Raw genomic sequence first — 17,506 nt, 5'->3', positions numbered from 1 at the left:
GGATTTAGCTTTAACACATATTAAAACAAACTTTTCCGATGTCTAGTAATGCTATCAATGTGGCTCAACGGATGGCAATGTCAGTACATCTATCTGTTGATTCCACACTGCGAGGAACAGAAATATAGTACCTCCAACAAGTGCTAAATATATTACTGTGAAATAAGGTTGGCTTTCGAACAGAGAGTCGAGCTGGGATTCTTGTGACTTATCTTCTTTTCCAAAAGCAAAGTTGTTGTGGCCCTGAGCCATTTCCTTTGCCTTTTTATGTGATTTACCTAGTCCTGGGTCTGTATGTAAATTAGAATGTGCAAGCCCCTGTCTGGCTTGGTGTCCAGAGTTGGACCTCGCTCAGCCTGTCTCTATGCCTGCTCCTCCTCCGCTCTGCCTCTTCTCCTGACTGATTTGACCGGTGCTTAAACGTTATGCTCCAATCAAGCTCTGCCTCTCATCATAGCGTCTGTCTAAAAGCTCAGCCAAACTGCCGCTCCGGGCAGCTGTGATTGTGGCTGCGCCAAGAAATTTTGTCCATTGCAGACATGTTTTGTTACATGCATGAGACTTGTTTGTCACTGGAGGCCGGGCTCTGTTCAGGATTTTGCTGCAAGCAAATCTTGTTAAATTGTAAGTGCACGTATTCAGAAACCAGGTCTAGGGGTGATTTTTGTTTGGTTGAATAAATGTAGTTGCAGCAGCACATGATTTTAATTCTGAGTTCTTTTGATGTTCCCAAAGATCAAATTATCTATTTGAAAGTCCTCTGTTTATGTTATGTCTTTTATTCGAGTATCATCAACCAGAGGACAACTATATTATTAATAGTTACATTAACAGTTAACTAACATTAGTCAGTTACATGAATAGTAGGGATGCCCCTAGTAAGTTTTTTTTGGATTCTGATCGAATCTGGGTCATTTAATATTTTAAGCCAACACCATTTTCGGAGATAATAGATCAGTAGATAAGTTGTAGAATGGCCTCAGTACCTGCGTGCCACCAACCGGAACCTCTTACTGGGCAGTTTAATGTTGACAGCAGTCAGCCTCATGTGGGTTAGGCTAGTAAAGGGGCAAAACAAGATGTCGCTCTGCTGGGGGCTTGAGAGTATACACACCCGCCCAGCACTTCTCACACTGGTCAACCCCAGAACAGGAAAAAGTCCAACGTCTCTCCAGGAGTTTGGCTCCAGAACACTTGCTGTGCGTAGAGGTGAGCCCAATTATACTGAGCAGGTAACGCTCCACCACCTACACTAGCTCAGGTTCCTTCCCTGCCAATGAGAAGATGTTCCATATCCCCACAATTAGTCTACACCACCACCATAAGGCGGTGTGCCTAGGCGTCCGCTCCTGCCTACTGCCTGGTGAACATGGTACCTGACCCCGATTTCCCACCCTGTGGGTGGTGATCCTACTTGGTGGCAGCCCCATGTGACTTCCATGTGCCCAATCAAGCACTGCAGGGCCCCAAGGTCCCACCACCAGATTCTCTCTGGTGAGCTAGAAAGCATCTGGATCTAGTCTATGCCACCAGTGGGTGGTGCGTCTCGGTGCCCACTCCGGTCTACTTCTGACCCTGTGGGTGGTGGGCTCTTTTCCCTGGTGAAGTAGCGGCTTTCCTATTTGTAGATTTCATTGAGGTGTTCTGAATTCTACTTAATAGCGTAACTTAAAAACAAGAAACTAGTTTTGGGGGTTTATATAGTGTCTGTAGACCAGTACAGGCCCTGTTATGTGTCCTGCTGGTGTACAGTGTCTGGTAGCTTGCCATGTATTTATTTGATTTGTCTGAAACAACACTTCATTATTCAACCTTTTTTTTCTCCAAAACTGCTTCAGTACAGTGGAGAACTCAAATCTGCCCCATGTTTCTTGATTATAAAACCCTATCTTTTGTATTCCCACTCTTTAAAACCACTCTTCTTCATTTTCCACTTTCCTTAGTTGCTCTTCTCTCTGAAAATGTATCCAGATACACAAGCTGAAGAGAATACACACTCACAGTAAGAACAACAGACAATAATAATGACTGTATTGTTTATCTTCATGAGAAGAACAGCCAGTAAATAGTTTCTATTTAAACTGTCTGCCCTGAAGTCTTGTTTTGCATTTTGCATATTTGGAATGCTGTGTGTGTGATGTGACTCTGCACCTCTGGGAAAACAGTTTTCTTCACCAAAGCCGCCTTAGACTGCTCATTAAACTGTCTGCTGCATTTGAAATGAGCTGAGGGGAGCTGATGTGATTGGTCATTACTGAGGCCTATCCCAACTCCATCTAGTAATACTGAATTCACCCCACACACCTACATCAATGTATTCATCTTGCTTCAGAGCTGTATTGTGTTATGGGGTGATGGTATTTTCAGGAAAAGTAGCATGCATGCTCCGGTCTTCTGTGTGACGTCACAATCAGGTGAGTGGATGGGAAAGGGGGTAGCTGCAATCAGGAATGACAACAACCTTGTGAGAAAATCAACAGGAGAAACTGCTTATGTGTCATAAACTCCACATATCACACAAGTGATGCGAGGAAAATGCTCGATGCTTTCCCCAAAAGAAAACCTTCAACAAACACAGATTTATAGTTATATGGCTGGAGCCCTGGATTGTAATAAGGTGTTGCATAGTTTTGAATAGAAAGTACTGAAAAAGTTTATCAGGCTCAATGAAAAATGAGTTATAAATTAGGTTCAGTTTGACTTGTGTTTTATTTTTGTGTGGTGCATGATGGAGGCCAACACTGATAATGTTGGATAGAAAATGCAATATGTTTGAGTGCTGACACTTATTCTGAAAAAAATCTAAATAGATGCAGTGCTTCTTTTCACAATTCCCTGCAATCTAATAAATAGTACTCACTAAATCATGTATAAACAGTTAAGTATTAATATACCGTTTCCGATACTCGTCTTGATAAGAAACCTGTTCACTTTTACATAAGAGTCATAGTGACAATCTTAACAGATCTGAACTGCAGTCACATTAACAGATACGTATTCAAATGATGTCATACTTTGAGCTCAGTGAAGTGATTTTCTCAAGGTCTTTTCCACGTTTCAGCAGCACTATTGGTCCAAAAACATCCCAGGTTGAAAACACACAGGTTGCATGCCGTTAGTTGCTAGTAGCAACTATACACCCAGAGGTCTCCACAAAATCACAAAACACTTTTCATGTTAGTTGAGTTTTGTTTCATATAATTTGACCTATAATTTCACATCTGTTACAAACCAAAATAACTGTAAAAATACAAGTTAACTGTGATAAAGACAGAGTCTTTAACAGGTCAGATGATGACACTCTCAGGTAATGAATGTAATCCAGGTTTTGACAAAGCGTTAACAGGAGCTGAAGTTCAGTTTGTTGCTTCTAGCTCTTGTAGGAGTCTTTCCTCTGAGTTTATTATAAAAATGGAGCATCAATCAGCAGCAAGGTCCGCATGAGTGTCTCCAGTAAGAGAGACACAAATTTACTCATATGGAACAACAGCTGTATCTTCATTATGTACTTATAATTAGGAATTATCCCTGACATGAAGGCCAGGATCGGTCACAATGTAGAAGTGTCACACATAGAACCACACTTTAATAAAGCTAACTAACTTGTTACCCTGTTTTACATACAGGTGATCCAGTTTCCTCAGTGTTTTAGAGCTTCATGCACTGTCCCTTTAGGAACCTTTTTTGGAAACTGCATTTCAAATTATTTCTTAATCAAAGGAAGTTGGTGCCAAGCAAAAGCATTAAAATGCAATAGTAATGGAATTTGTCAAAATGTGCTTTTCCTGAAGTGCATTATAACGTAGATACCTTGTACTAGCAGCCGTGTGGTGTGAATGGCCTCTCCCTGGGGGCTGAAGGCTCGACACGTGTAGGCCCCTCGATCCTCCCGGGTGATGGATAGCACCGTCAAACTCCCATCAGACACCTGGACACATGCAAAGTCTACATTTGTGGGGGATTTTTGGGCCCGAAACTTTACTCTTTTTACGCACAGTATGCTCACACATACAGATGAAATTTTGAGTCAGACTATGGTTTTTAAAAGGCTGTGGCATTTAAACCATGCTCAATTGGTAGGGTTTGGATCCACGATTTCATGTTGTTGACGCCACATTCTGACCCTACCATGTGAAATCGAGACTCAGATGAGGCAATGTTTTTCCAATGTCGGTGAGCCGATGGATGGATAGATGGATAGACAGAAATTCAAAAGGATGATCCCAATTTAATAAAGGTAGTTAAAGTGTGTTAAGGAAAACAGCCAATCACAGAGACAGGTGAACAATAGAGTTTTATTGTGGAAATGAAGTGGTTAAAGTTCAGATGCATGTAAGATAATTAGCGGGATGTTTCCTTTCTAAATTCAATCTCCAATATCCCCGATGCCAAGTAGGAGAGTCTGTCATCAAAAATAAAGGTGGACATAAGAAAAACTGAAAAAATTGGAAAGGGCCTGTCATCAATCTAAGCTCTTACTTTATATTTCAACATCAGAGTAAACATTTTACATCACAGAATTATGAAGAGGTCATACAATTTTGAACCATTTGACATTGCAGTGATCATGGACAGAGGTGTACCCCTGCTGTATACTGCATTTCTGACACCTATTTTTGAGTCATCAACTCTGAGAATGCCATTGTACAATCTATTCCCTTAGTGTGAACCACCGCATTAAATTCAAGCAACATCTGCCACCCAAATCTGTCTTCATATTCATACACATCAAAGATGTCGGACTTTCATATCAAACCCAAATGCTTATTCAGATTAAACTGTAACCCAAATCTTCATATACGCAGATCTACAGGTTTTACAGCTGCTTTACGTTCTATGGTGGCTTGTGACTTGGGAAAAAACAGCTTCCCGAGAAAGGAACAAATTTAGACCCAACTCTCCTATGAACAAAGCTCTGTCATTTAAATAATTGATCTAATGTGGGGGAGTGATTTCCATTCCTACATGCAGTACTCAATGATAGACACTGAACTGCACACGCTGCTCAAACAAAATGCTTCTTCTCTCATGAAATATCACCTTGAACTAAAACTAAGCTCAGTTATATTCTGTGTGACGGGAGTACGGATGACTAGTGTTGAACACCTAAACAGTGATGGCTACAAAGATGAGTCTCACTGGCAGATCAGTGTAAAGCAGTTAAAACAGGACAGATGGACGATTAAATTTATCAAATATTAAATTAAAACAGATAAAAAAGGAATGATTAAAAATGAAAAAAAAAAAGATTGATTCTAAAACGTAGTAAGCAAACAAGTCTAGGGGCAACAGTAACAAGGTGCCCAGTGAATTTTGTGATTTTAAATGCTAAGATGTTACTCACAGGTGTGACTGGATGCACTTTCATTCTGCTGGGTTGTCACAGTAAGCCATGGGAGACTGAACACAGCCACCATGAGAGTATGCAGGTGTTACAGATGGCACACGATTCAAATGACCACTGTAAGTGAACTGGTTTGCTCCAGAAAGGGACTGTTCAGAGTCATCAATGCAGAAAATTATCACCTGACCCTGCAACTCCTCTTAGAGCCTCTTGCAGTTGATGGTTTTGGCTTTCTGACCAACATCTTTACTGGTTCATTGAATGTCACCTCTTTCCGCACTAAGAGTGTTTCAATAAATAAGTTATTAGACATATTTAAGTTTTCATTATGTTTGGGATACGGCATTTACATGGAACAGAGAAATCATGATCTTTATACACTACCGTTCAAAATCTGGAGTCACCCCAAACTCCATGAAAACTCACATTTTTATTCATGTGCTATTACAATTGCACAAGGGTTTTCTAATCATCAGCCTTTCAAGTAGGGCTGGGACTTTAACGTGTTAATTCCAATTGATTAATCACATAAAAAATAATGCACTAAAAAAAATAACGCATTTAATCGCACCTTTCTCAGTTCCTTAATTTCCAGCACACTGGTAACACTGATGCTCACTCCAACCTGGTTGGTGGCGGTAATGCACCTAAAGTCTGTTTGCCAGCTACGATGACGATGCACAGGACACAGCGCATAAACGTCAGACCAATATGGCCACTCGGTCGGAAATTTTCTCTTTTATTACAAAAACTGTTCAGCAAAAACTATTTCTGAAACCATTTGAGGCAAGAAATAAGCTGCTGAATCTGTCTTCATTTTAGCTGAATGACGGCTAGTTTAGACAAACGGAAGTTTCGCGATGCATCAGACCTCCGTTCTGCATACTGCATTTACATAAATGAATAAAATGAGCTCCGGGGTGATGCACCACACGGTAGCTATGACGGTCCTGGTACTGGCACACAGTGTAGCCAGACCATAATAGACCACTTTTCAAGACATTGAAAGTGTCTGAATGTAATTGCTATAACTGCACTTAGAGTTTGCAGCAATCTGTGACTGTAGCAGACAGATGATAAATATAAATGAAACAAACATTTTGATGTTTAAGTTCACATGTCTATACATAAATTTATTTGAATTGAAAAACTTCGCTTAGTGTGTCAAATATTGCCATTTGTCCAAAATGTGATTAATTGCAATTAATTAATTACAAACCCTCTAATTAATTAGATTAATTTTTTTAATGGCGTCCCACCAATACTTTCAACACCATTAGCTAATACAAAGTAGCATTAGAACACAGGAGTGATGGTTGCTGGAAATGTTCCTCTGTACCCCTATGTAGATATTCCATTAAAAATCAACTGTTTCCAGCTAGAATAGCCATTTACCACATTAACAATGTCTAGACTGTATTTCTGATGAATTTAATGTTATCTTCATTGAAAAAAAGACGCTTTTCTTTCAAAAATAAGGACATTTCTTAGTGACCCCAAACTTTTGAAAAGTAGTGTATCTCCATGTACATGATAAACACTAGTTTTCTTGTTGCTACACCTGTGATGATTCCACACACAAAGTGGCACGTTTGAAATGGTTAATGTGACATCCTTGTAACCTCCTCAATGAAAGTGACTGTGGCTGTTGACCCAACTTGTTCCATGTAGGTGTTACTACACACCAGAATAGTATATCTAATCTGTTATTCCACAAAAACTAAAGATCATTTGTTCTTATAGTGGCAGTGAAAAGTGAGACACTTTCACTCACAGGAAGAACGGTCTTCGCTCGGTTAGTCCTTTGGTAAGTTACTGCTTGTAACATTGAACCATCTCTGTTTTATCACCACTTGTATGTGTTTTTGCAGATGTTGAATTTCTACACTTGAAGTGTATTTCACTTAATGTTTGAATCTGTTTTGTCCTTAGAGGCTACCATACTTTTCAGAGAAATATTGATAATGAAGTCATTTTTTAATTTCACAAAAAACAAAATAAAAAACAAACACAGCAGAAAATGAGAAGAAAGACAAAGAATGTGAGCACAGAGAAAGTCAAAGCAAAACCAAAAATGAACAAATAAATGCATATGAAACATCTGTAAAAGCTTTTTCAAAGAGGAACTTGAAGAGATAAGAAGCTAAAAGAAGCTGGTGACTCTGCGTGCCTCATTTCGGTAGGCATCATGATCTGGAAAGAACCAGCAGGGTTTCATCCACAAGTCCCACTGGTCAAGAGGACAGGCCAATAAATCAGATGAGGTATTAAGGAAAGAAAAAGCTCAGAAAACCTACTGTACATTCCCAGGTCAGCACCAGTTAGAGACTGGCTGGTGAACATAGTGAAGCATTTAGAAGCTAAAGAGCAAAATATTTCCCCCAGGAGCTGGTAGAGACCAAAACTGAAGCTAAAAACAGAGTGAATATTGGAAAACTTGACTCCAAATGAATGGTGATGCTTTGTATCTTCTGAATATGTACAGCACCGTTCAAAAGTTTGGGGTCACTTAGAAATGTCTGTATTTTTGAAAGAAAAGCGTTTTTTCAATGAGGATAACAATAAATTAATCAGAAATACAGTCTAGACATTGTTAATATGGTAAATGACTATTCTAGCTGGAAACGGCTGATTTTTAATGGAATATCTCCATAGGGGGACAGAGGAATATTTCCAGCAACCATCACTCCTGTGTTCTAATGCTACATTGTGTTAGCTAATGGTGTTGAAAGGCTAATTAATGATTAGAAAACCCTTGTACAATTATGTTAGCACATGAATAAAAGCATGAGTTTCATGGAAAACATGAAATTGCCTGGGTGACCCCAAACTTTTGAACAGTAGTTTAAGTCTGCAAATGTTTGCTAAAAAGCAAACTAATGTGCATTTTTAGAACTTTGCGTTGTGGAAGAAGTTGAGCCAATCCCTCCCCGTGCAAATGCAGTGGTCTCAATGAAATGAAAGAGGGGTGCTGTTGAACAGGCAGTATGGACAGGAACACCATCAATGAGCAGATGAGACATAATGATAGAAGTCTGTACCTTATACTTGGCACTGCTGACCATGAGGCTGCCTTCCCGCAGCCAGCTGACCGAGGGTTTGGGGTTGCCGAAGGCCGTGCAGGTCAAAGTGATGCTCCCCCCCTCCTTGGCCTCTACGTATTGAGGTGGTGTATCTGTGAATGTGGGGGGAGCTGAGGAGTCACAGGGATGGGGAAGAAAAAATAAATACAACCTTGTTAATAACATTCCAAAAGAAACAAGCACAGGATAAAGAGAAAGACTCTTTCAGCCAACTCCTTGTTTGAAAAATCAGGGATAATTTTAACAGTATGCATAATATTTGACATCAATGCTGAAACTGCATCAATCATTAATAATAGCAGTTTCAACTCAGTTCAATGTAAAAGTTTCTAAAGAGCCAAAGTGTCTAAAACGTAGGAGTACTTCAAAATATCACAGAACAGAAAGGGGGTTTGTATGCCACATAGTTTCAGCAGCAGACCACAACATCACAGCACAATGCGCCACACAGAGGGTCTATTGGTGCGAGACACTTTACAACCACTGGCTTCTCTCCTGGTCTCTGTGCTCACATATACAGGGTTTTAGCACAGCCAAATTTTCAGTAAAGTTGTTCTCAATTACATCTTTTTTAGTGCCGTATTAAATTGTGACTGTACTGTGGCTCATTAAGACTACATGTTAACGAGCAGTAACTTCTGTGCTGTAGCTCTGCATTGCTCAAATTCTGATATAACTACAGCTTCACATGACAAACTCACCGCACACATAAATTAAAGAAAAAAGTTGTATTTTTATAGAATTCCAAGGTTCCAGCAAAGTCAGAGAAGAATTGCATAACGAAGATTAAAAGAGTTGCTTTAGCTGAGAAAACATCTGTGCTGTAAAATATCCAACATGTCTGTGTTACACTTCATTTAATACACAAACATTCTGACTATGTTTAAGGTGTTTAGTAGAAACTTTGATTTATTTTTTTTATCATGAATTTACATAACTGTATACTGTTTTCTTTGTTTTAAATGTAGTTTAATCATGGAGTTTCCTGTTGTGCTGCATCATACAACATACAATTGGTTAGAATAAAAGAAATTTAAAAGGTATTTTGATAATTGTTTTTACATTAAGTAATCTGTAAGCTAGCTGACAGATTAATGGACAGTAAGAGCAGCCCTAATAAACTGGATCAGTTGCATACAGCTATGAAATGTATTTAAATGCCAATGGAAATGTTACTAAAACAATGCAGGTCTCAGGACACATAGTACTATGAAGTATTTTTTGGTAAAAAGGTAGAGCATAAGCAGATCCCTGCTAAACCTAACTTCACTGAACCCATGTGCAACATGATCTCTATATGCACTATAGTTCAAAAGTTTGGGGTCATCCAGGCAATTTCATATTTCATGTTTTCCATGAAAACTCACACTTTTATTCATGTGCTAACATAACTGCACAAGGGTTTTCTAATCATCAATTAGCCTTTCAATACCATTAGCTAACACAATGTAGCATTAGAACACAGGAGTGATGGTTGTTGGAAATGTTCCTCTGTACCTCTATGTAAATATTCCATTAAAAATCAGCCATTTCCAGTTAGAATAGTCATTTACCACATTATCAATGTCTAGACTGTATTTCTGATGAATATTACATTATCCTCATTGAAAAAAACGCTTTTCTTTCAAAAAATAAGGACATTTCTAAGTAACCCCAAATTTTTGAACGGTAGTGTATATTTTACTAAAGATATAATAACATAGCATGTTGACAATAAAAATAAAACTATTATTCAACATGAAAAAGAATGGACTGAGTGTTGCTTTATATTTGATGACTTACTTCTCACTGGTACATTTTCTTAAGATGTGAGTGACATCAAAAAGGAAGAGCTTTAACCAATCAAGAGGGAAACTGCTCCTTTACACTTTGTGAGTGGAGTAAACATGGTTCTCAGTTATATTAGGTAAAAAAAAAAATCATTTAGTTGGCATTTAGCTAATATTACTCATTATATGCCTGCTTTGCTGGCTATGTCTAGTTCTGAGTAATAGTTTGGCAGTCAAGTTGTATATTGTGAAGCACTAAGTAGCCACTGAAGCCATACTGCACAGTGAGTGAGCATGACTCACTGCTTTCTAAGCATTGGTCTGCAAATAATTACAAAACTACAGTGGTAGCTAAATGTATCTGTAGTTTGATACACAACTTGTGCTGAAGAAATGATTTTGTTATTGTATTATAATACATAGTGGCATATAATGGGTTGGATGCTGAGGGAGATGTGAGACCGAGAGCTGAGCATGGGGGAAAAAAATCTCTTGAAGTTGACTGCAGTTCCATTATTAGGCTTTTATTACAACAACTTCCTGTATTGTCTCCTGGATCAATGTCGTATTTATCTTTTCTCAGAGACGATTCATAAGTCATGAGGTTTTAAATTATTATGGTACCAACTAATGACTCACCTGACTATGCAATTACATAGATAGTGATCTCCAGTATTTAAGGAATATTTTTTTCTATACAATATGTCTATTGTTATTTCACAGAACATGCATTTAACATCACATGATGAGACTGAGGGATACCACAGTTTCAACCCTCCTTACACTGTACATTCCATCCTTGTTCTAGATGCTAATGTTTGGCTTTCAGTAAGCATTTCTTTTCTAAACATTTTTTGAAGAAATTGTGAAATCTGTGACCTATTAAAACCTTCAGTTTTGGGTTTCCATCCGAACTTTAACCAATTTTGACTAAAATGCAAAAGAAAATGCTAAGTGATGCCAGTTTCCATGCACAACTACAACAAGAGATACTTCGCTAATATAAACAGCAAGTGACCTGAATTCTGGAGTCAGATGTCGCTGAGCCTTTGCAGAAAAAGACACAATACCTACGGTCCAAATCTCATACTTTTGAATTTTTCTTCTAGTATGTATTACAGTTGCACATATTGTTGCATACGGCATTCATACAACTGGGCCACAGTATTTTTGTTATATTACATTTGTACCATCTTGCTCATATAGTTGTTAAAGTCTATCGCAAAATGATCTGTTACCTTAGCAGCTCAAGCTTGTTTATACATGTGTGAGACACCATAGTGTATGTGTTACATCTTCCACTGTGTAGAAGATTGTGGGTCAGAACTGCCAGAAAAGCATGCTGGCATCTCTTTTGCAAAATGTGACCAGATGTAGCAGGATCCTTTGATATTTTTGCCACAGTGCATTTGACATACTATGTATTGGGACATACTAAATATCCTTTTGGCGTATTATGTAATATGGCAATATGGGTACTGGAGTGGATCCAGCAGAGCTGAACAGTTTTTCAGTTTTAAACAGTGTCTTAAGTGATTATGTTAGATCCCATGTGTAAAATTTATTACACAATTAATACTGATCAACAATCACGATCACAATATCTGTCAGAAAGGTCACAATTGGAGATTTTACCCAGATCATTCAGTCCTTACACCCAGTGAGATGACATAATTGAAATGGCTCCAGTCAAAACTCATTCATGATTCATGCACTACTTTGAGGAGGGTTACAGTTACACTGAATCTGTTCCCAGTGTACTTTTCTACATTTTGTTGTGATTAATATGCCAGCTCTTCCACTTTCAGCCAAGTACAGAAACATTTTTTTTCAATGTCTGGTATTTCCTTTGAGGTTCTTTTTCGCCCCCAAGGTTAAGAACAAATTGAAAATGCTTGCAAAAACACGTTGATTATATTTATCTATTAAAATTAATCCTATCAGCACCTTTAATGCCATAATTACAGGCATGCATTTACATTCAACGAAAAAGACACAAAAATGAGTAGGGATGAAATCACACAGCACTCTGAAGCTCAAACCCTCCTGGATGGTTTGTAAGGCATGTTATCTTTTTCTAAAAATCTCCAAAATGACACCATTTATCAGAAGCAGAAACTGTAGAAGCGGAAAGAATGATCGGATTTCCAACTTTGAACTAATCCTGTGTGAAAACTGTCCAAATCTAAGCTTAAAATCATGATAGTGAAGCAAAACAAACAACAACAAAAAAAATTCTGGAAAAATGATTAAATCTGCTGAGTCAATGACGAGAAATATGTTTGAATGGGAGAAGTTAGACCTCTTAACCCAAGAACACCAAAGCTACCGTGAAGCATGTTCATGGTAGTATTATGCTGAGGTTCTTTTGGTGCGAGTGGAACTGATGATTTATACAAACTAAATGAAATAATGATGAAGGAGGATTAGCTCCACATTCTTCACGAAAACCTAAAATCATTGGTCAGAAGGTTGGGCCTTGGATGCAGTACAGTGTTCCAACAAGACAATGACCCTAAATATACATCAGAAATGGTAAAGAAATGTCTAAATCAGGCTAGAATTAAGGTTTTAGACTTGTCTCGTCAACGTACTGACTTAAACCCATCACTTGTGGACTGTGATGAAGAAACAAGTCAGTGCAAGAGAGCAACCAAATTTAGTTGAACTGCACTAGTCAATGTCAAGAGGAGTCGTCAAAAATGGCATGTCCTTAGATGTACGGGACCTTATGGTAAAATGAACAATAAGACCAGACTGCATCAGAATTTTCTTCTAGAAGACACTTAAATCTTCTCCCCCTTGCGTTGAAAGACCAACCAAGTGAATATAATAGCAGGAGACTGGCCAATCAAATAAGTGACCAAGAGACCACTTAATAATGCATGTCTATAAACCTTCACCTGACTTTGCCTTTTCTGTCTGGTTGGCTGCACACACCTCTGGCTACAGTTTTATATATGTACAAGTACAGAACGCAAACGATGAAAGCCAAGTCCCAATGGACTGCTCATCACAACTGAAAGAAAAGCAGAGGAATAAACGCGAATGGCATTTTGACCCCATCCGTACACTGTGGATTCAGAACGCATTCAGCATTCAACCTCATCAATCTCCATTCAATAACCCAAAATGACAAAGAAAAACATGTTAATAGAAATTTATTTAAAGTCAAATATTTACATCTCTTATTTACCAGAATATTCACACACTGTATGTATAACAAGTCGCAGAATTCACACAACATGCCCGGACAAAAATCATGTCATGACGTCCATGAAACTCTCTGTAGAAGAGTATAAAACCTTTTCTACAGCTCTGACTGTGTCCCCAGGAGCACCGTGGCCTCAATAACTGTACAGTGGAAGAAGTTTGAAACCACTAGGACCCTTCCAAGTTGGCAGTCCAATCAAGCTGCCAAGCAAAATAGACTTTGGTCAGGGAGGTGACCAAGAAATCAACGGCCCCTGTAGCAGAGCTTCAGAAGTCCTCTGCAGAGATGGGACAACCTGCCAGATGGACAACCATCTCAGCAGCAATCCATCAATCAGGCCTGCATGGTAGAAAGGCAAGATGGAAGTTATTCTTGGCTTTAGGGCAAGTCTCTGACTGGTCTAGAGTGACACTTTCGATGCATAACCTTCAAGTGCACAAAACATCTGTGGAGACACTAGTAGTTAAGATCGCATGTTACTGGGAAAAACTAACATTGCTGCATTTTATACATATTGTGAAATGAGCTTTTTTAATTTCTACTTTATGGCTTGATTAACTTTGGACAGAATCAACCATTCTGGAATGATTAGAGAGATGTTGGAGGGATTGAATCTACATGAAGAAGGTCCTGGTTTTGCTGCAGGATGGAGAACATGAAGATACATGTGCAGCAGAGGTTGATACAGGAGGCATCAAGAAGGAACTGTTCTGAACCCCATAAAAATTGCTTTTTACCGTGAAGAATTTATTTTCAGCAAGAACTTTTTCCTCATATGATGCAACACTGGCAAAGGCATATAAAAATGTTTTATGTTTTTGTTTTTTTTTGTGCTTTGGAATGTATTCAGATTTAACTTTGCACTCATCTTTACACAATGCTCACAAAGAGCTTGGTGGTGTTGATTTAAATGGTCAGATTTGTTGTGATGCCTCATGGAGTGCATAACTGTAAGACACTGCCAACAGAGGGCCTGTTTTTGACCAACATTATCTTTTTTGTAGCTTAAATATTTCTAGATAACTAGGGCTGCACAGTTATGGCCAAAATAGTCATCAAGATTATTACGATCAATGGTTATTAATTATGATTATTATTGATTTTAGAAAAAAAATACACTTTCATGTTTAAATAAACTAATCATGGCTTTTATTTCCATGTTGTGCTGCATTCCTGCTAGTGTGCATATCTGCACAACAATAAGGCTTTACAATAATCTTTACTTGAATTCGGAGCATCAATAAATGAAAAAAATTGATTCAAAACTATAGAACAGTGTTACTTTTAAACAGACAACTAAATAAGGAAAGTACGGTTTTACCTTGTCAACATGTCTCGACTGCATCTGCAGTCTTCCTCAGAGCGTCACCCAAAACTTGCTGAAACTCTGCTTCTTATCGATAGAAACTACAATGACCCCCGAATGGCTCACTTGCAGACTACGTCAGACACTAGCTAAGCAGCTGTGACAGAGAAGTCAGTCACTCAGTCCAACCCTCATGGCAATTCACAGAAGATTCCCTTCACTCTGACAAAGGCCGAGAGGAGAAGAATGGGAAAAATCTTCCATTTCCAGGTGTGCAACATCTGCAGTCTTACTCGAGGCAACTGCTGACAAAAAGTGCCTCTACCAAGTACTGAATTAATGGTCTGAACATTTCCATAAACTATACAGATTTTCGATTTTTGAATATTTGCAAACATTTCTAACAAAATGTTTTCATTTTCTCATTATTAAATTTGTCTGATGGGACTAAATGAGATTTCTGTTAAATGAAATCTACAACACAGTAAAGTCTGCAAAAGACAAAGAGGTCTGACAACGTTCTGAAGCAACTTTAAATACATATACACTAATCAAAATTATGCATTTATATGCATAATGGACACTGACAAGCAGTTCATGAAAGTCTTAATGTTTACGGTCCTAAACATCCTTTGTCACAAAATAGAGGCCGGTTTGACATTTTCTGCAGCAGAAGAATAATTTAATAAAATGAACAACACATTCTTGTCCTTTTTCAAGGACATGACTGGCTTGAAGTCAGAGTTAGGAAGTTGTTTTATGTGATTCCATATTTCAAATGCCTCATAGAAACAGACCTTTTTCTTTTTGTGCAAAAATTGACATGTATAGTGAATTTGGGCAAACAGATGTCTCAGTATTTATTAACTATTTCACTTACGATAAATTGCAAAAAAAAGTTTTTTTTTTCTTTTAGAGTTGTTAGTTTGTTTTTCCAACAAGTGTCATTTAGAAGTGTGGCAAAAGAATAACACACACACGTACCAGGCAAGTTGCATTTGGTAAAACCATTTTTCAAAATCCTCTTTAGCTCAGAGGCAGCTGAGATTATGAGTAGGGATGATCATACAAGACAACTGGCACATCTTCCTACAATAAGAAGCTTAAGCCATGTTGTCCAACTGCCCCGCCCTCATTTAACGCGTGCCAGCTCAATTCTATCCATACACGCACATCGATATCATTGTCAGTGATTCAATACAGATTTTGTTTGGTCATAATTCCTGTTTTGATATTCTCAGTCTAATCACCTTAGGACAGATGCTGATCTGCTTACATGTGTAATCCTGTAGCCTCTCAATTGCTAACATGTCATTCTATCTGCAGTCATAAGCCAAACCATAGTGCTAATTCCATGCCTCACATTTTGCCGTATCACATAGTGTAAGACCATGCAGCTTCCAACAGATGTCTCAGCTGCAGCAACACAACTGACTCCTATAAACACCAACAATTTCAGTAAATGTATTTGGCCACAGCTGCCTGAGTTTTGCTAATACTCACCACCTATCTTGGGAGTAGATTTTGATTGTGATGCTGACCGCGGGGTTTTTCTTCCCCACTTCTTTCAAACTTTTGTCTTTGCAAGTTTATTTATTGTTTAGAGCTAAAGAAGAAAACTGCAAATTCGCAGGAACTTCTTGCTTCTCAAACCCTGTCAAAATGTAACTGTGTCTAATGTGTTGCCATTTCTTCTGTCTACTAGTCAGATGCAAGAATTGTGGGAAATTTTTGACATTGCAAATGCTGAGGAAAGTGAGACAGCTTTGTGTTTAACACAAAAAGATCTCAAGCTCTGATTTAACAATGTCAGTAAACACACACATTGGACAGTGAGGCAGATATATTTTGAATGAATACACAACTCGGCCACAATATTAAAACTGCCAGACCACCTAATAAAGTGTAAGTCTGCCTTGTAACACCGAAAAATCTCTGAAAATGTCTGGGCACAAAACAGGACCTCTGGGGGAGTCCTGCAGTGTCTGGCACTAGGACGCTGGCAGCCGATCATTTGGGTCCTTGGGGTTTTGGGGTGAGGTTTCTATGAACCAAGCTTGTCCCAGCGCACTGTATGGAAGCCCAATCACAACTGTAACATGCATTTTTTTCTTTTAATTAATTTACTTTAATTACTAAGAATTGTTTTTAGATGATTGCGGGGTCTGCAGCTGCTTTGAAATAGGTCCAAGTGATTTTGTGACTTGTTCAAGTCAGTCATTTGACTTTTACCGCACCTAGGAACGCGGCGGAGTTACATGACGGTCAGCGTACGTTTATCCGTCTGTTAATCTGTTAGCAACATTACTCAAAAACAGATTAACGGATTTGGATGCAATTTTCAGGGAAGGCCAGAAATTGACACAAAGACTAATTGATTAGATTTTGGCAGTGATGCAGCTTATAGTCTGGATCCATGGATTTGTTAAAGATTTCTGTATCATTGCGAGATAGCGGCACTGTAATTATGACTACAAGTGAACACTACATGAGCTTCCTGCTGACGATCACATGATGACCAGGTGCAGATAATTGACTAACACAACTGTCTACATCAACAAAACTGATATTTCAGGTTACTGTATGTATATCTTTGACCCAGCGAATTTGGGATATTTCCCAATGACCTACAATAAATCCATAAAAGAACCAAAAGACATGATTGTCACGTGTTTCAATGATTCCATCATTGAAAATTAAAAATTGTGGAAAGCATTGGAAACTCCATGTTCACAACTATATACTGCAATACCAACTGACCAATATTGTTTTGTTTTTCTTTATCGGCGT

The 17,506-nt window shown here is 38.4% G+C and overlaps 1 protein-coding gene across 6 annotated transcripts in view; it reads right to left on the bottom strand.

The window, feature by feature from the left end:
* The window catches only part of LOC111565633 (protein turtle homolog B-like), a 160,116-nt gene that overhangs the window by 77,285 nt on the left and 65,325 nt on the right, over positions 1 to 17,506 (bottom strand). For all 6 annotated transcript variants that reach the window (XM_035946202.2, XM_035946206.2, XM_035946204.2 and 3 more), the window contains exons 4-5: positions 8,386 to 8,537; positions 3,811 to 3,928 (exon numbers count right to left, since the gene is read on the bottom strand). In XM_035946202.2, coding sequence (XP_035802095.1) covers positions 3,811 to 3,928; positions 8,386 to 8,537 — 270 coding nt within the window. The remainder of the gene's footprint in view (positions 1 to 3,810; positions 3,929 to 8,385; positions 8,538 to 17,506) is intronic.

Source organism: Amphiprion ocellaris, chromosome 14 (assembly GCF_022539595.1).
Source record: "Amphiprion ocellaris isolate individual 3 ecotype Okinawa chromosome 14, ASM2253959v1, whole genome shotgun sequence".
Classification (NCBI taxonomy): Eukaryota; Metazoa; Chordata; class Actinopteri; family Pomacentridae; genus Amphiprion; species Amphiprion ocellaris.
The sequence above is the reverse complement of the archived record's forward strand: the minus strand, read 5'-3'. Positions and strand labels throughout refer to the sequence as shown.